Source organism: Emydura macquarii, unplaced genomic scaffold (genome assembly GCF_026122565.2).
Source record: "Emydura macquarii macquarii isolate MOO-44397 ecotype Brisbane River unplaced genomic scaffold, CSIRO-AGI_Emac_v2 contig_2531, whole genome shotgun sequence".
NCBI lineage: Eukaryota > Metazoa > Chordata > Testudines > Chelidae > Emydura > Emydura macquarii.
The window spans coordinates 6,620,998-6,641,195 of record NW_027132668.1 but is presented as its reverse complement, the minus strand read 5'-3'; the positions used below and the strand labels follow the sequence as shown (position 1 = coordinate 6,641,195).

Here is a 20,198-nt window from a genome sequence, read left to right as displayed (position 1 = left end):
CACAGGGGGATGTTCTGAAAATAAAGTAATGTTTGTGAACACTCAGATAGTGTAGAGATGAGCACCATACAAAAACCGCTGTCAATGTTATAATTCTGTGCTCAAGGCAGGGTTTGAATAGTGTCCAGTAAATAAGGCCTGGGGCTATGTAGTGTGCAGTAAATAAGGCTGGGGGCTGACCAGCGAGAAAACAAAATATTGAAAAGGTGCTCATTAATAAGCACTTCCCATACCGTACACTGAATGAGGCAGAGATCCTGTTAGAAAAAAATAAGTCTTTAATTGCAGAATCCCACACTATCATAAGGCATACAAAGAAGGGGACCAAATTAAGGTTGCACTGGCAACCTTAATTCTGGCACTTCCTAGCTTTTGAGTGCTTGACTTTGTAACCTTAATAATGTTCTTTTAACTGGGTTTTTCTTTCTTTGGTTTGGGGTGTGTGTGTGTAAAATTTCTAAATATCAGTAGCTTAGGAATAAGCTTAGAAATGTAGGTTGAAAAGAATCATGAATATAAATAATATAGAATCAGATGAAAGATTTAACATATATTCAAAGGGTCATTAGGCATTAATGCCATATGTCCAGTCATATTTCTGAATCAGTTTGGTTTTTACAGTAGTTATCTGGCATAACTCATTTACTGAGATTAGACAATTAATGAATAGAGAAAAGTGAAAGCTGAAAAGTAAGATCTGGCTCATTTAGTTCATTTTACGAACTGCTATTGTTTAATGCCTTGCAATGGTACAGGAGTGCACCATTCTATCTGGATTATCTGAAGAGTACAGACCGAGAGCAATAAGATTAAATTGTCTATGGGTAAATCTATAAACCCCTGTTCTGTTCCTGAGGCCCACAGTAAAGCTGAGTAAAGGCTGTTTTAGGTGTCAGATCAGTGTAGAAGACCTAAAGTAGCCACCAAAGCATCAGCATCTTCTATCTCCAGCAAGAGTCCTTGCACTAACATGCTCGCCCCCCACTTCCCCCCCAAAAAAATAAAAATTACAGCACAAAACTCACACGAGGAACTTGAACCTGGGTCTCCAACATCCGTGCCCTAACCACTGGGCTATTAATTATTTTGGGGTCCGGTTCAATGGCTCCCTCTCCCCCTTTGTTGGTTTGAAACCTCAAAAATCTTTCACAATACTTTTCATGAAAGATTTCACTTTTCTTTTAGACAATGGACAGCTGAGACACCATCGTCCACTAGTAAGACAATGCACATGTATACATGTACAGCAGAGCCATGTATACATCCTCAGCATATTTCCATGGCAATCAGCTACTTCTCACAATCTCTCCGAAGGATCAGCTAATGGTCAAGCAGCATTAATATATTTTCACCTTTGCCTGTAATCGCAAACAGCTCAATCACTGAAGCCAGTGCTATCTCCTCACCATGCCCAGTTCTCATGAGCAACGTCCCTATGTCATTAATCAGGGCTTTTATTGTTGTTTAAGTGAAAGAATAGTGTAGAAACAATATCCTGCACTTCAGCTATCCAGTGAGGGGTAGGGGGAAGCCTAAGAATGTCACTTATCTGCTTTTAAGATCTGATATTGCATAATTAAATAACTTTTGCATACATTGTAAGGGAAAATATTTTCTATATCTCAAAAGATTATTCAAGTTATCTTTAAGTATAATGTGACTGCTATATTTGCCTTTTAATGTAACCAGTGATATATACTGTTGCTGTTAAAACTACATTAAAATTCAGAGAGACAGATATAAAGTTAAAAAAAACAGCTAGAGTCAGCAGTTCTCCAAATGTGGTGCATGGACAGCTGACAATCCTGACTCCCACCCCTCCTCATTTCTACCTGCTAAATTGCATTAAAAGGGACAGCTAAAAATAAAATAAAATACTTCCCCAATACTGAGTTCTCTGTGCAAGCAATTGATGTAGCTCTCAGAGATATTACACAATTCAAAACGGAAGAGGAGGAGCACTACGCTGTGTAATTATGAATAGGCAGGGAAATGTTCACAAGACACCTGCTATTAAGATGGATTCCATACTATGAAACAGTGTGTGAACCCCAGTCACCTATTGATATTCAAAATCGGAAGCGGAGGATGTAAGAATTCACAATAAAGAGATATTATTCTTTATTAGAAGTTTTGCCAGCAGAAACTAAAAGTATTATCAATAATAAAGACTGTCTTCTGTCAATCAAAACAACTGCAGTCCCAAGGGATTTTGTGGGTGTTATTTCTGTAGCAATGCAATTTACACCTTTGTAGCCACTTTTCTAAGCTGAACGTCGTTTTTGAATCACTCAGAGACCCACACAACTTAAGCATTCAGTCATGCTCTCAAAAGAGAAGGTTTAAAAATTCACTTTTCAAGGCTGTGCTCATGTTATGCTATGGCAGTTACAATCTTTCCAAATTAGATCCTGAAGAAGCAACAACAATAAGTTACACTCCACACTTCCTACAAAATGGGTAGAATTTTGTAGTACACACTGGTGATTGTTCTATGGGTAGAGAGAAATTAAGAAAGGGAGCTTTCATGCCATGTAGCAGATTCTGTTCTTTTCCTTTCCTGCTTCCCTCCTGCCTTACACTCTGTGTAGTAGGCTGAACTATTGCCAGGAATCCAGGGAGGTCACGTTTGACTGCAATACTGAAACAGCACATTTTAGCAGTAGACAAACTATACTGTAAAATACACAAAAAAACCTGATCACCACTTTACTGACTTTTTTTTTTTAAATGCCATAAGAATATACCTTAAAAGCCCAGAAAAATAGGCTTTCAGAATCTTGCAACAACATTGAATGAAACAGGAAATGATGAACAAAGAAAGGAATTTCATAGATTCCAGATGTATTCCAACACCAGCTGGGAAATACAAGCAAGAAATCAAACTAAAGCCTTTTGAAGGCCACCATTCTGTTTTCTTCTGGGAGTTCTTGATTAAAAGTAAAATAAGCTGTAAGCAGCTTGCAAATATTAATGTTTTCAGAAATACTCAGATGTAGTAGTACAACAGTCTCTTTTTCTTTCCTTTCCCATTCTATTTCAAATATTACTTTAACACCCATAAGTCAAGGTCATTGCACAATGGGCAGAATTAAGGTTGCACAAGAAACCATGAATTTGGCATTTCCTAATTTTCTACTGTTTGACATTGCAATCTAAGCTGCATTTTTAATATTGGTTTTATTATGTATATTTTACATAAATGTTCATAGCAGAAGCACATCTGTGATCATAGTATTGCAAACTGCCAATTTTTCTACACTTGGAATACTAAAACTAAAATGACTTCCTCTTAATGTGAGTACAAAAGAAAACGATTTTGGGTTCCATCCCTACTGAAGATGATGGTTCCTGTTACTTTCTTTAAAGACTAATGGAAAAAACTCAAGTTTAATGAGAGCTTGAGAAATAGCAACCTGCTAGTCTACATAAAACCAGTTGCTCACAAAAGGTCATTGACAGAATAACCCACTTGCGTGTCGTATTCATAATGAGGTTAGGAAGAGAACTCTCATGAGTTCCTGAAGCTCTGTCTACTATTTATATAACCGAATGTCTTGAATTTTGCAAGTTCGCTTTTTCAAACAGGAACACAAAAACATGCTATCAGCCTTTCTAAGGCAGATTCTGTCTTTTTAAAATCCTCTTGACAAGCAAATACATTCACAGAAGGCCAAGTATCCTCCTGAAATCACAGCTAAACAGATCCACAATAAAACATGACCAAAAAAGCTTATATTCCACAAGATGTGGTTCTGATACAAGAGGATTTACAAGTTGTTTGTTCTGCCTTTCTAAAAGAAACCATTTGAATACTCTAGGAATAAAAAAATATTTTTTAATACAAAGTTATTTTCCCACAGTTGTTTAGCTCAAATGAATAACCAAAGTTAAGAAAAAATATCTAAGCACTTTTACCAAACTTCAGACATTTAAGAAAATACATTTTCTAATGCCATAAATGAATTTTCCAGTATGTATGAAAAAAGTTATGTATGTAAACTCTACATAATATTTGATGCAAAGTAGGCATTTCACTACACAGTGACTGCTTAAATCCATCAATTTCCCCCGCCCCCCTGCACACAAATACATCCTTAACTACAGCTTCCTCCCAGTCCACTCATTCACCTCAGTCCACCTCTTCCTACAGTCCTTGGCTGCCCAGCTTCTTCTCATCAGTTTCTGCTGTTCAACTCTCCTCCTCTCAGTAAATGTATCTCAATGCACTGCTGCTTCTGAGCCAATGCACAGACCTTCCCCTCCTCTTCCCTCTGTACACATCTTATTTGGGAAGGTGAGAATAGGGAGAAAGCTGACATACGCCTAATTAGCCAGATATGAAAACAAGAGACACTTAAGGTTTGAAAACTGGAACCTCCACCCAACAGTTGGAGGTTAGAAACGTCTAGTATAGAGTATCATGTTATTTTTTTTAACAGCCCCACTAATCACCATATCTTTTTCCAAAAAAGCTGAATAAAAACTAAAATAAATAAAAACTTTTCCCCTTCTTTGAGGGGAAAAAAACCACCTTAAAAGCTTCAAGGCCAAGTCATCCTGGAGATAAGAGGAACGACAAACAGAAATTTCCAACAGTGAACTTCAGGAATTTCCAGAACACTATACTTTAGAACGCTTAGGTTTTTTCCAAAATTCCCAGAAACACTTCTGATGTTGGAAGATGTGGCATATGAAATTGGGATATTATTTTCTTTGAGGGGAGAGAATTGGGTGTGGGCTGAAAATAAATCAAGTTTGATTTTAGGTTCCAATTATAATCTCCACTCCATAATGTTAAATTAAAGAAAGCACTGTTAAAGAACAGATGTCAGGGGTTTGGCTTTTTTAAAATGTACCATGATCACATAAATTGCTGGTAAAAACCAGAAAATGGTAATAAAACCATTCAGAATATATAAGCTTGTCACCAACTTCAGTCTCATAAAATACTGCATATTGTCATCTCTAAAGAACGTACTAAGCATCTCCTTCATTACCAGCACAAAACAGACAAGATTCTAACATAAGTAGATTTAAAATATGGCATAAAGACATAATACCGCATTGTTTAGTGATTCATTAACATATGTCTGAGATGTATTGATTCCCTGAGGCATTAACAGACCACTAACACATACCCAATCATGTCTTAATACTATAGTATTGATATTTGAGTTTTATTAGTCTGACTTCATTATAAACAATATAAGTGTGAGACCTTGATTTTTCCCCCTAGAGAGCTCTCCCACAATTGAACATGGATAACATGTCTCTCTCTTCATTCCAGGACTTCTACTGCCACTAGGGTGACCAATAGCAAGTGTGAAAAATCGGGACAAGGGGTAGAGGGTAATAAGCACCCATCTAAGAAAAAGCCCTGAATATTGGGACTGTCCCTATAAAATCATGACATCTGGTCACCCTAACTTGCACCGATCTGCCTCTTCCCCTTATGTTGGGAAATATGTTGCTGCAACTAGAGTGTAAATCATACAGAGTGTGGGGAGCTTTCCATGAGGGAATGGACGCTAGAGTAAGGGTGTTTGTATTCAGCACCAATCTTCTTCCTTCCCTTTAAGAGATCAAATGCCATAACCATCAATTCACCAAAGACCATTCAGATCTCACACCAGTGAAACACTTGGCTTCTATAGACTTATTCCCAATCTAAACAAGTAAATGAGATCAGAGTGAGACCTCCAATCCTTCATTGGCCTGAGAACTGAGGAGGGACAAGTCCTAAGGTCCATTCAAGATTCTAGAATGCCTTCTTGTTTTCACTTAACTCCTAGGAGATTTGCCTCTTTATGCTGTTAGCAATACAGCACATCAATGGGTTTTTAGGGATTTTTTTTTTTAATTGTACATCTTTCTATTTTTGCCTCAGGATCAGAACTAAGTCAAAAGATACTAGCCAAAACTTTTTAAAAAGTATTATTAAAAACTCTCTCTCCATGCCTTGTTATTGGGATAAGTACTTTGCTGCTGCTTGTAAAAATGCCAACCATATTTGAAGATCCCATAAAATTGTTTATTTTGTTTCAGACTTCTGCCTAGCTCTCTCTCTCAGGCATCTGAATGGTATGGGGAGGAGTGCATCTGTTATTCAACAAATTGCTGTATCTATAATCATTATCATGAAATATCTAATTAGGAGAAGTCAGTTAACAGAGAATCATCTTTTTTATAGTCTTGTGGGCAATGCTGGGCCAGGGTGAGAAAGGAAAAAGCCCCATGGACCCATCATTGAATTATAAAAGTTAATTAAATGTACCTACCTTATACCTGTACAATCAATCGATTTCTTTTCACCAAAGAAATTTTTCTTCTAATGTGGCATAGTTGCAGCCTTAACTATGAAGTTGCTCTTACATGACAAACAGCACTTAATATATGAAGTGCAAAAATGCAAATTCTTTTGTTAGGTATAACAAAGTGATAATCAACGTTACACCATTTCGTTTTGAGGTTTTTTGCACTTGGTAACAGTAATCAACAATTTGAGAACAGTAAACAACAATAGACAGTTGTTGTAGGTCCTGTATCTCAGCATGAGATACAAGGAATTAGCTAATGCAAATACGGCCCTAGAAACTACGTCCTACCTGTGCAATCTGCAGGATTTTCAGTCTTGTTGTGTAGCCTCAGAACAATTTTAATATGTATGTTACACAGCAGCTGATTTCAAATCCTTATCTGTACATAATTAGTTATCACACAGGAAATGTAAACTTCTGAGGGAAAGTGGCCAGACGAGTAGTCTGTTAATCTGGGTGCAACAACTAGGAGAGAAGCCCCACACCAACAAGATAAATGTGAGGGAGATTAGTATCAGTCACAGTCATGCAAAAACTGAAATATGTAGGCACACAATAAGTAGTAACACAGGAGCTAATATTGGGACTATGAATATAACCCAAGGCATAGAGTATTTATTTTCCCTCCTATAAAAGATATACTAAGAAGTTAGTTCAGTACAATGGTAAATTGACAAATGCATTTTCTGGAAAATGGTCACGGATTAGGATATCAAGTGCCATATAATGGAGCTCTTGCCATCAGAGAAAGCTTGGTACTCTGACCTCCAGGCAAAGTCACCTAGCTATATTTCGGAAGGCTCAAGAAGAATTGCTATTAGTTAACTGTGACTGTTGGATGAAAGGATAGTGTGTCTGCTAATTCCAGAAGAAAAAAAATTAGGAAGATATGTTCAAACTCCCCTAGTGTCCTGAATTAATCTGTATTCTTGATCTAATAACCTTAGCAATTAGGAATTCACCTTCCAGACACGGAACCATCTTTGATTTTTTCCCATGCGCAGGTCCTCAGAAGCAGCCTGAGTGCAACTTTATCTGGGAAGAACTCTGTGTAAGGGGGATATGCCATCAGAGCTGCTATTTCCCCTATTCTTCTAGCCAAGGTAATTGCAATCAGAAAGACCATTTGCATTGATAGTTATGCTAGCAAACAAGTGGCTATAGGTTCGAAGGGGTCTTAGTGAGCCCTTTCCGCACTAGGTTTTGGTTGCAGGAGGGGTAGGAGGTTGAAGTTGAGGGAAGAGGTTTGTTATTCCCTTAAGGAACCTCTTAGTGGTTGGGTGCGATAATACTGAGTACCCCCTATGGGCTGGTGAAATGCTGTTATAGCTGCTAGATGGACCTGAGCTTTCTAGGTGCTGGAACCACATAGGAGCCATGCCTTCAGGTGGAGGATTCCCAGGTTCCTGTTCCAGGGCAGAGATTGGTGAGCACATCACAAGCTGCATCAGGTAAGGATACCTACCAGGTCTGTCTCGGCCACGTGGGAGCAATCAAAATTATGTAAACTCTGTCCATCTTTATCCTTAGCAGGACCTTCAGCAGAAGAGGAAATGGAGGGAAGGCGTAAAAAAGATACTTGTCCCACGGGAGGAGAGCATCGCTCAGAGTACTGACTGATCCCTGCCCTGGAACAGTATCACAGACACTTCTTGTTCTGCTATGTGGCAAACAGATCTGTGGACAGTGTTCCCCGTCATGTAAACAAGTCATGAAGTATTGATGGGTGCATCTCCCACTTGTGGTTGTGAGGGAATTTGTGACTGAGCTTGTCTGCTATCGAGTTTTGCGAGCCCAGGAGGTAGAGCCGCGGACAAGATGATGTTGTGAGAGATGCACCAGTTCCATAGTTTCATCACCTCCAAGCACAGGGAGGGTGAGCTTGCTCCCCCAGCAGTTGATATAATACATGCAGACTATGTTGTCCGTTAGGGTCTTTGTATGTGATCCTGTTATCAACGGGAAGACATGGGCACAGGTGTTCCTGACTGCTCTCAATTCAAGAAGATTGATGTGGAGGGATATCTTTGTAGGTGACCATTTGCCTTGCATTGTGAGATGGTTTAAATGCACATCCTATCTAATGAGGGATTTATCAGTAGTAAGGAGTGATGAAGATGGCGTCTGGGGGAGAAAAAGGGTTCCCGGGTTCTTCCACCAGTCCAGGGAGTCCTTGATCATGGTTGGCAGTGACAGAAGGTTTGTTCAGACTGTCTCTGTTCAGTCTGTAAACCAAACTGAACCACAGCTGCAGGCATTGCATGTGAAGTCTGGTTTGTGAAATCCCCGCTGTGCTTGGTGCCATATGCCCCAAGAGCTGGAGGCAGATTCTGGCTGGCAACTGAGGGCTGCATTGAGCTGTATCTATAAAGGGAGGCCAGGGATAGAAATCTGTCATGAGGTAGGAAGGTTTTGGACTGTAGCGTGTCTAGGTCAGCCCCTATGAATTCTAAATATTGCACTGGAGTGAGGGTCAACTTCTGGGAACTGATCTGTAGGCTCAGTTATGGTGGTCAAATGTGTGTATGGGCACCAATAATAGTGGGGAAGAGGTCCTGCAGCACCTTGACCTGACCATCAAAAGTGAAGCTTATGGGCAGGTGGTTGAGTTGAGGACTGCGAGCCCAAAAACTTCTATTTGGGGAATTTCCCTCTCTCTTTTGGGGGCTCATAGTGCTGTTGTGATAGGAATTAAGACTAAAAAGGCCTCTCTTGGTATTGAAAGTTAAAATGTCTTTTTTGGCCCAGTGTGTAGATTCCCAGTGATCTGAGAGTGGCCCTGGAATCTTTGTGTGGAGTGGAGGGAGGCGGAGGTCTTCTCGGTGAAGAGCTTGACGCCCTCAGAGAGGAGGTCCTCCACGGTGGTCTGCACCTCCTTTGGAAATGCCTGCTCTCTTTTTTGACTTATGAGATGCGTCCCCGGACCATTTCTTCAATCCACTGTCATTCAAAGTCAAAGGGAAGACTCACACCCGCCAGAGGGTTGGGGGCCGGAGAGCCATCTCCATCATGATGATTTTCTGGTGGAGCTCTCTGTCATTGCGGGATTTCAGTTGGAGCTGTTAGGAGAGGGAACACTTTTGGTGGATGTGGTGCTTGCCAAGGCAGCAAATGCACTGGGAGTGCTTGTCTGCAACCGGGATCGCCTCTCTACAAGTATGATACTTCTTAAAGCCCAGAGAGCCAAGTGTATTCTTGTCCAGGGAGCTCCCCCACACAAACCGGGGCGACACAAAAATAAAGTCTTTTCTTTCTTCTTTTTGATTTTTTTTTTTAAAGGCACAGCCAAATAAAGAGTCAGAAAAAAGCTAAAAGGTTTTGAAAGCTAAAGATTAACAATCTGCTAACTGACAGCTAAATGCTCCATCTCTAGACAGAGGTGGTTCAGAAGGAACTGAGGACAGTTAGCCCACGTGCGCTGGCTAGCCTCGAGGCGCAGCACGAGGAGAGAGCGTGCATGCACAAGCCCAATGGACACTGCTACCGAAATTCTCCAATCACCAGCGCAGGGACGCAGACACACCTACAGTGGAGCACGCATATGGACATGACTCAAAGAAGAATAAAGTCTTTCCCATGCTGCCTGCATATTTTACTTCAATCCTCAGGTGGTGGGACCATCCTTAGGGGTCAGATGGTAGTTTGTTCTCCATAGCCATTCAACCCTTGTAGTCTCTTATGGACGTGTCAAAGCAGCCTATTGTATGTAGTACTGTGTTCACTAGGAAGAGGGCAGACCACCGCTCCTTTCACACAGCAACACCAGATAGACTTTTTCATCTCTAGCTCACTGACTCAAACCTATCTATTATGAATCCCCTTAAACTATCCAGTCTCACACCTTAAATTAATTGCTATCATACCAAACAACAAGCAATGCTGTTTAAATTACCACTCCATCACCCCCACCCAAACACACCATCAGTTTCTTAGTTGTACTTGTTAACATTTTAGTGTGGTACTGATCTTGTGAATTCTTAAATATATTTAGGGACAGGCAATTAACTTCACCTAGTTTCATTTCTTTTTTCTAATGATTTTGAAACAGTTCATCAGTAAATCATTCTTTCCCCTTCCCCTCCCCTATGAGATGTTTTACAGTATGTATTCCTCAAAATAATAATATTTTTTTAAAAACATAGATTAAGGAAAAAATGACTCACCAAAAAAATGTTTAATCCAATAAAGTTTCTGCACTCATTGTATCACTACTCTTTCATACATTTAGTTGTCTTTACTACTTCTATGATTGCCCTTTCATACATAAAGTACTACATAATGCATAATTTCTAAAATTTTACTTCCTTTCTCCATTTCTAATTATAACAATGCATTAGAGTATTCCTGAAACTTGCTGATAAAATCAGGCATGGTATGGGCACTATAACAGTCTTGGAGTTTCAGCTTAATGCACTACTGAGCTGGATATATCAGCTATACCAAGTTACACAATGAAACCATCCATATGAGTTATATTCTGAAACCAGTCTTATTTCACTCATGACTTCTAAATGAAGGGCCCAATCCATCAGCCCTCTCACAAGAGATTGATATCTGTGAGGCTATTTCTATCAGTACTGCAGGATTAATCTCAACATTTGAACCTACAGATAAAAGGATAGTCAACTATGACAACTCTTTTATTACATATGATTTTTGAACACTCAAAAGCATTATGTTACGCTATCAAGAGAATAGCATAAATTCTCAGTGATTCATCAGTGCAGCTTAGGTGGTATCACACTTTTGTGGGGGACTCGTCCTTGTGACCTTCTTTCCCAAAACATACAGTATTAGAGTAGTGCCAGGAGAACCATTTTTCAAATGAGGACTTCAGACTGAAGTACATACTACGTGTAACCGGAACATCTTGAAGATTCCATGACACTTCCAAATGAAGTAGATAATTTAATTTGGTTTCAGCAAACAAGGCTTCTTTGAATAAATATAGCTTTTACTGGTTATGGCTCGGTTTAAGGTGCTACGGAGCACCTAAGGTTGCATGTTGGCTTACAGAATCAGTACTTAAAGTCAATGAGACGTGAAGGCAAAGAGGTCCAAGAACAGAGCAGCTTGTAGGATTGGGGTTTTAGATATTTTAGTGATGTACATTATGGGGAATCCCTCAAATATATAGGATTCCATTACTATTTATTTCAGTGAGTTGGAACAGCTTACTGTATAACAAGTGTAAACGCTTGCTTATTCGAAATGGCTTAAAGCTAGACAAATATAGCATTACATTAGCAATACAATTTTACATCCTGGATACAACTGTGCAAGATTTAAGATACTATACTAAAACCAAAGTTCATAGATTTTAAGGCCAAAAGGGACCACTATGATGGTCTAATTTAACTTCTTTCATAACAGTCTTGTAATTCCTGAAGTGTAGGGATTTGTTCTTGCCTACTAACCAGGTGGCATCTTTCCATAGTAGAAATGCTGAATACGCTAAACACATACTTTGCTTTTATTTCTGCAACTGAAAGTTTAAGCTAGTTAAACAGTAAAATGACACAAGTCAAAGAGGAGAAGAAGGTAGCAATTAAGTAGAGAATATTTATTAAACATCATTAATAGTAACTATGTTGCCAAGCAGAAGCACCGTCTTTGTAGTTTTTCCAGCCAATCATCTGCCACAAGTCTTATGTTGTTTCCTCTCAGGTTCTGAAACCCTGACTCATGGAAATATCAGAGCTGCACACTTCCTCAAAGTAGCAATCTTATAGGAAGTGTTTGTTTAGTCTTACAAGACACATTGTTTTGTTTATGTATGAGAGATTCCGGTAAAAATAATTTTCAATGAAGAAAGATGAGCAACGTGAAAATACAGTTTTAGTAAAAAGTAGCCAAATAACTGCAAATAAAATCTGACCTTGAATGGTAAACATTTAGCAAAGGCAATGAATGCCCTTTTATTTCTGTCCCTATGTTGCTTTCTTGTAATAATGAGTTCATTCTAAATAGAGGGGGAGCCATTAGCAAAAGCAGACAGGCACTGAGTTCTTCCAATGCAGAGGACCACAAAAAGAAGTGGTAGAGTAGTGACAGCTCCTCTTTCCCAAAAGTCCTCACCCACAGTGTCCCAAAAGAATCCATCTCATCATATCTCCTCTTCAATATCTACATGACAGCATCTGTAGAATTGGTTGTATTGCTCGTAATATGCCAGCCACAGAAACAGAAGAAAGTCATTCTGCACAGATGCAAACAATGCAATCACAAGAATATCACAAAGTCCACACAAGGTCAAGTCCAAAAGAGAGAATAGCTGGCTCAAGCTGAATCAAGACAAGACCAGCGTGATGCTATTCAGAATGGGGAAACATTGAAAAGAACTAACTAAGACATCACTCCCCCCATTAGCTTGAAGTGGGCCTGTTCATTAAACTCAGTGATCCGGGACAATCAGTTAGCATTAGTGGCACAAAATACCTTCTTCCAACTTACTAGGGAATGATGCTCCTTCCTCCCAGGAGGAGGACAAGATCTGCCCATGGTGATTCACAAGCACTCTAGCCTGTCGCACAATCCATTTCCTTTGCACTTCAAGACATTCAGTGTCCTCAGCAGGTCAGGACCCAGCTGTATGTGACCATTTCTCCATTCATGGCATGACAGAAGTGCTCCACTAGGACAACACAGCTCACAAATCCAAATATTAAGTGATTTTGGCCAAAGAAATTTGGCTGAGGAATGAACTTCTAAAGAAGAATAGAACTGATTCAGAGTCTGACCACTTAAGGCATGATGACAGATCTTTTCCCCTCCATGAACAGCATTTTATATATCCAAAAAATATAAATAAATCCAACCAGGGAAGGGTGAACAGAAGTCCTTTTAGATACTAGTGATGGGCACAAAAACCTCAAGATAGATAGATTATGAAGAGATTTCCACTCCCAATAGCTGACAGCAGGGGATTGTGGCTACTTGTCTCTCATTTCCTCTTTCATGTATACCTCTAGCTAGTAGATATATGAAAAAAATTGCAAGTCCTCATGAAGACTGAATGCAATGCAAGTGCTATGTATTATTTCTTCTGAGTGCACATAAGAACTATTTGTTCCACTTTTGAGATGAAAAGCTGGAACTCTAAAGCATCCTAGCAAAATTATGCAAGTCAACACTTCACAAGAACTGCTAAACAAAACTGAGACATCAACATACCAATTTATTTCAGTCAGTTCAGAAACTGCAACTATCCTTTCACCTCTGTTTTGCTGACATGACTTTCACCTCTGGGAGAACATACTGAAGTCCAAAAAGTGTTTAACATTTAAACAAAACTCGTTATACAAGCATTTCTTCAGGAAATCTTGCCATGAAAGTTGATTAATATGGCTGCAAATACATTACTACTAAACCACAGAAGGAACAAACTGGCTCCTGGGTACATTTACCATTGCCCTCTACTGGATTAAGAAGTCAAACCTCTGCTCTGCTACCATCAGTCTGCTCTGCTACCAGCACTATTGGCGTTACTCTTTTACCACATTGGGTAAAAGATCTTTACTTTAGGACCAAAAGATTAGGCATTCTAGTGTCAATGACACATACTACAGTCAGAAAACTGTATGTAACTGTACATAATTGGCCATGAATCACCACTCTAGTAAGGAATGTCAATCAAATAAATTACTCTAATAAGGGTTCAGATACTGAATTCTGCATGGGATTAATTTAAGCAGATGCTTTGGAGGGATTAATCTCAAACCTTTTGCTGTTATTGCTAAATTATTTCTCTGTCACTCAGACATATTTCAACTACATCAGTCAAGTAGCTATGACACCACTATGTTATTCCCTTCAGTGAATGTCAGTCAGTGCTATACACTTGCAGCATCTTTCTTTCATGCAAAATGGTAAGCAGAAGTAACAAAGAAAAATTTATATTTCTTTAGTTACAACAGTGCTATTCTATGAATTCCTCCTTTAAATGCACCTACTACAACAAGTCTTCAAACGTGATTTTTTTCTCCTTGAAGAGAACGTGAAAGCAAATCTTATCCTGCCATACTATATAGACTCATTCATAAGCTGTTCTGGATGGATTCACATACATAATGTAAATAACTTCTCATTCATGTTACCACAACGTTTTACTTCAGTGATGTCAGATTTTGTATTTTAAGCTACTGCGTAACTGAATTAAAGAGGAAAGGATCCTAGCAGCAAGTTAACATATTGCCGTCTCCTTGAAATACCATTTTGTTGCCTGAGTACTGAGATTTACTCTTCAACTTCAGCTTTACTTTATCTTACCTTACAGTGGCAGGCACAAAGTTGCTTTTAGGAGTATCAACATGTCAGTAGCGATTTTCAAAAGCACAAATAGGAGCTAAGCATCCAACTCCCTTAGCTTCTTAGTGCAAATTCGACACCTACCTCCCTTAGCCTCCTTTCAAACTCCCAACCGTCATGCCCCATATAGCAGAGGGAAAACAAAACGAAGTGTTTCCCTTCAATGTGGGTTTATTCTGTTAACGAAATAAGGGATTTCCCAAGAGCCCTGCACACTCAAAACACTACCAGAGAGAGTTTTAATCTACAACGCTATGACATCTATCACTTGCTTTCTAATAATGTGGTTTGGAAATCATTCAACAGCTAAAATAATGATGCATCTTTAAAACAGAGTGAGCTACCTTCTGCAACAGCCATATAGCAATAGTTTAGTAACTTCCCACAGGGCATGAGACTGTACCAATATTAGATACATTAAATTCTTATTAAAGGTTAACCTACTGCTAGTCATATTATACCCTTTCGTCTCTACACGTCGGTTTTAGCAATCGACGCACAAAACTGAAGAGTGGCTTTGTTAGTCTTCAAACCGTTCTTCAGGGCAATTTAGCAAAAATCAAGTCCTGGGACTCATACAGATAATGACCCAGATTGCTCTTCCAGCGGATATGCACCGTATTATATGCTCTATCACCAATGCTAGTGGGGCTATGGAACTAAGAGAAACAGAGATTTGCATCCTCTATGTACAAAATACTTACAGGAGAGGGGTGGGGAGGAGCACGTTTGAAAGACAAGTCCAAGGATAGGCAGTTTTGTTTAGGGTCTAACTGTAACTGACAAAGACGTTGCTGCTGCTGCAGCTGGTCAGTTTCTAGTCGGGATGTTGTTGCAAGATCTTAAGAAACAAGCTGACCTATTTCAGCCCGAACACACCCTTAGGGTCCCTCTCGGCATCTATCACCCCCTCTGAAACGGAGACTTTGTGAAGAAACTTCAGGATAGACGGGCAGCTGCTGTGCCGGCTGAAGAGCTCTCTACGTACAAAGCCGTCCCGGCTAGGAGGCGATGAGGCAGCGCAGCTGCTGTAAAAGGCAAAGGGACCCCACTGCGCCTAGCTGGGCTGCGGCTGCTGCCTCCTCCTCGGCGGCTGCTTCGGAGGGAGGGAGGGAGGCAGGAGGGCTTGGGGCGGGTGGCACAGGAGCCTCCAATGCAACGCAGCTGGCGATGCATGGAGGCACTTACGCTGCAGCCTCGGCGAGCTCATGCCAAGGCTGCAGGGAGCTCCCCTCGCGCCCTTTGTTGACGGCCGGCCGGGGACGGTCCCCTCTGCTCTTACCTATTTTAATCCGGACGCTCTGGAAAACCCGCAGCCCCTCGTCTTCCACCGCCATGGTGCCGCCGCCGAGCCTGGCTCCTAGCAGCGCTCAAGCTCCTCCGCCGCGGAGACACACAGACAGGGAGGGAGGGAGGCGGCGCGCCCGGGCTCCGGCGGGCGGGCGGGCGAGCGAGCGCACTGCGCAGCCCCCGCCTGCTGCGGCGGGCTCCAGTGGGGGGGATCGCGGAGAGCAGCGCCGCCGCCGCCCCATTGGCTAGCGGAGCGCCCGGCCGCGCCGCTCATTGGGCCTGTTCGGGCGAGCCGCTCCCTATTGGGAGAGCGAGAGCGACACACACCGAGGAGGGTGTTATTACAGCTCCCACCAGCTGGCAAGTGGCGGCCGCCTGGGCTAAGAGGAGGGCGACGCTCCCCGCCCTGAGACCCTACCTCAGCCCCGGGCGCCGCCGCTGCCGCCGCCGCGAACTCAGCCCTCGCCCCTGAGCAAGGTGCGGGTGGCATCACCCCACGTGTGAAAGGGAGGCCACAGGTGTGAGGGGAGCTGGTCACTCAAAGTTTGTTACTCTTCCAGTCAGATTGTGCACCACCGAGGAATCTCCTTCCTGGGTCTGACCAGGCTCCATCTAACACAGTATCCTCCCTCCAACGCTGCCCGGTACTAGATGCTACAGAACAGTTGTTCTCAACCTTCATCCCCTGCTACAGTGACCGTGACACCATCTACTGCCTGTTCAGCAGAATAGATCCCCGGTTAAAACCCAGCCTTCAGAGGAAGGCGGAGGAAACCCCATCCCGCAGACACACAATTAAGCTGATGGCAGCGTGAGAGTAACGCCCAGGTACTAGATATTCCATGTCTTTGCTCAGTTTGGTCCTCAGGGCGTGACCGCATGGGTACAGCAGGAAGCTCGGCTCCAATGCTCACGTGCTCGTTTGTGAAACAGAGCAAGAAACACAACACAATCCACATCAGTGCCCAAAGCTAGGCTTTGGGCTTCATAAAGCCAACAGCTGCAGCATCTCTCCCATACTTGGTGAAAGAAGTATATAAGATTTAATAGAAAAGTTTATAGTCCATTTCTGTGCTAACGTTAGCTTTCAAAGTGTAAACTAATGGCTATGGCTGAAGGGAACAACTCAACCAGTTGGGTTCCTTTTCTGTACCAAGAGCCTGAAGCAACCTAAAGATTACACACACACTTTTAATGTAAAATGAATGAGTTCAATTTAGGGATGTATCCCCGCCAAAAAAATCCTCTCACTAACCTTTCCTGAGATCCTTAAGCCATCTCTGTGCAGAGTGGTGTGATCTGGCTGGATAGGAGTAAGCTGCATTTGAGACAGGGAAGAACTAACTGGTGAAGGACAGCCTGAGCACATATAGAGGAGGTAGTGAGTAGGTGGAGATAGCAGGAAGAAAGCAGGAGAAAAATCCCAAAGGCAGTACACTCTCACTTGAGGCAGGAAGTTTGTGGAGTACAGGGGATAAGTCCAAGCAGGTTGCAAAGAATATGGTGATTCAGTCCCATCAAGAGCTTTAGGTGATTCTGGACAAAGATATTAATTTCCTTATTTAAAAAAAATGTATTGGAAGTCAATATATTTGAATGGCAAATGGAAGCTCAGGCAGAGGATGAAATAGGGGTAGAGGGCCAGGTAAGAGGAAAAATCTCTGAGGCTTTTCAGTTTTCCACTGTCAGCATGTATGGTTCAGACTCCCGTGACATATGGGATGGGGGTTCAGGCCCCCGGGTGCCACCTGTGGAAGGGCTGGCCTGGCGCCCCCCACCAACACGCAAGAGGTGGAGGATGTAGGAGGCTGATGAACACCCCTCAGCACCTCCCACCCACCTTCGTGAAGGGCTGGCCAGCCCCCCTCCCCAGGCTACAGCAGGAGAGGTGAGCACCACACGGCAGGTAAGTGCGGGGAGGGGGAGCAGCGGAGCCAAGCTTGTATTTGCAGCCCCCCAAGCCTCACATCCCCCATCCCCAGCAGGTACCGACCCCCTTGCCCTTGGGCAGCTGGGGGGTGGCACCAGGGGCATGAGGCCTGGGTGGAATGCAAATGTAGGTTTGGTCCCTGGATGCTGGAGACCCTCCATACACCACTGTGAGACTCCAAGAAGAAACTCACAAGTATAAAGACTGAAAAAGAAGATAAAGATTATTTTAGGGAATTGCTGGCTGACTGCTTCAGCCTTTGCTGTCTGTGCAGCCAAGTGACACCCGTTACTTAGTGATATAATAATTTGCATTTATCTAGCACCTTTTGTCCCGAAGAATACCAACGTGCTTTATAAAATCTTCCCATTAGATCTTTAAAAGGCTTAAACTTGAAATGTTTTAATCATTGAAGTCCCATAGACTCAAAGGGGAACATACAGTGTAGAGCAGCTGTTCCCCTTACTCCCTTCTCTCTCCAAGAATATTAAAGCACAACATACATTTAGCATCACTGCAATGAAGCCACTTCTTCAATGAATAGTGGCAACCAATTGGTACACAGCATGCTGTGAAACATAGGGACACATGGATATTTTGGCCACAGACATATAGACAAACCTCTCCTCTCACCCAAAGTGCTATAATATTTCTAACATTCACACCAAGCAGAAAGGACCTTGGGTATTTAAGTCTCAGACAAAAGACACTTGTTATCTTTGCATGGTTATTCATGGAAATTCCCTCTATACCCCAGTAAAAGGTACTACAGAAAACACCAGGTTAAAGAAATCTGTTTCCTTGCTCTATATCAGCGGTTCTCAACCTTCTTTCCCCCCCCCGAGTACCACTCAGGTCAGGTACAGTCAGGTCAAGTACCACTGACCCAAGTACCACTCGGGGAAAAAAAGCAGGAGGGGGGGGGACTTTTGGCGGCGGTGGGGTTACGCGTACCACTGGTTGAGAACCGCTGCTCTATACATTAAATAATATTCTAGCCTCAGAGAATGTATTATACCTCTCTCTCTCTCTTTCTGTCGTTGACATACCACCACTTGATAAATATATTATGACACTCACTTCACAGCTTTGATACATCTCCCACCTCCAGGAATTTCACAAAGTAAGGAATTGCCTTTGTAGGCTTAATCCTTAGGGCTTATTTAGAATGCTAATTCCTGTGATGGAAAAATGAGTTGTTTTGGACTCACTCCTCTAGTATTTCCCATGTTTCTTTGTTGGGCCAGATGTGTCAGTAGTGCCACTACAGTACAATTCATATATGCTCTTTTGCTTACATAGAATTAAATGACCAAATTCTGTTGTCATTTACAGCCAGGCAACCCCACTGAAGTGAAATGAATTACACGGGATAACTGACGGCACGATTTGGCCCAGAGCTTTTGTGGCTCACTGTGTCACAAGTTTGTACCGGCCTGGTCTTCTGTGAAATATAGAGAAAAGAAGAGCTACTTGCAGTTATTAGTGGTCAAAATATTCAACACCATCACCTATCTGCCAGTTATACTAGCTCCCAAGAGAACTTCAATGCTTAAAATAAAGCTCTATTGCACAGACAGCAAACTTTAAAAATTGGAGGGGGAGACACCAGGTCATCAACCTGCACCAGCTCCTCCTCAGTTGGGGCTGCCTCCAATCTGCATCTCTTGGGTGGGCAGGCAGCAGGCTCTGTGTCAGACTGCAACTCCCCTCCCAGCCCCAGAGCAGCGGTGGGTGTGGGGTGAGGGGAGGGCAGTGATGAGGATCCAATGACAAGTAAGGGGGAGAGGGAGAGCAGCAAGGGATCGGGGGAGAAGCCAGTGGGGGTCACTGCCACTCCTACCTCCCTTATTTCCAGGTGGGGAAAAGCATAACTCTTACATCGAGAGCTAGCCCAAGTTAGCTTTCTATGTAAAATCCTATTGGAGAGAAGGCACTGTAGTTTTTCCTTATTGTAGCTAGTCAAGGTCGGCCCTGCTAGTGGGATAGGGTGACCTCAACTAACTACACTAAACCTTGTTTCCACTAGGATTTTACATAAAAAGAGCCAGCTCAAGCCATCTCTCTCAGCGTCACAAAAAAACCCCAGTTTTTTGCAGTGAAGTCTCAGTGAGTCATCGGAACTCACTTAACATTTCCAAGAGGATCAGTGTAACTGCTAACAGGGTGGGTGTTTCGGGCAAATCCTGCCAGCCTGTTACATCCTGCCAAAAATTAATCTCTAGCAAAAACAACTGAAAAAAATATTACTCAGGAGATGAAGTTACTCTTTAGAGGGAGGGAGAACACATGCAGTCCATCTACAATGAATTTATTCTCAGTGCTCTTGTGAGATAGTGAGATATTTATCC

General features: G+C 42.0%; 1 protein-coding gene across 1 annotated transcript in view; it reads right to left on the bottom strand.

Annotated features, from left to right (window-relative positions):
- Positions 1-16,018, bottom strand: part of RASA3 (RAS p21 protein activator 3) — a 198,084-nt gene extending 182,066 nt beyond the window's left edge. The window contains exon 1 of the mRNA XM_067563637.1: positions 15,910-16,018. Coding sequence (XP_067419738.1) covers positions 15,910-15,964 — 55 coding nt within the window. The 5' untranslated portion in view covers positions 15,965-16,018. The remainder of the gene's footprint in view (positions 1-15,909) is intronic.
- Positions 16,019-20,198: the final 4,180 nt, after the last annotated feature.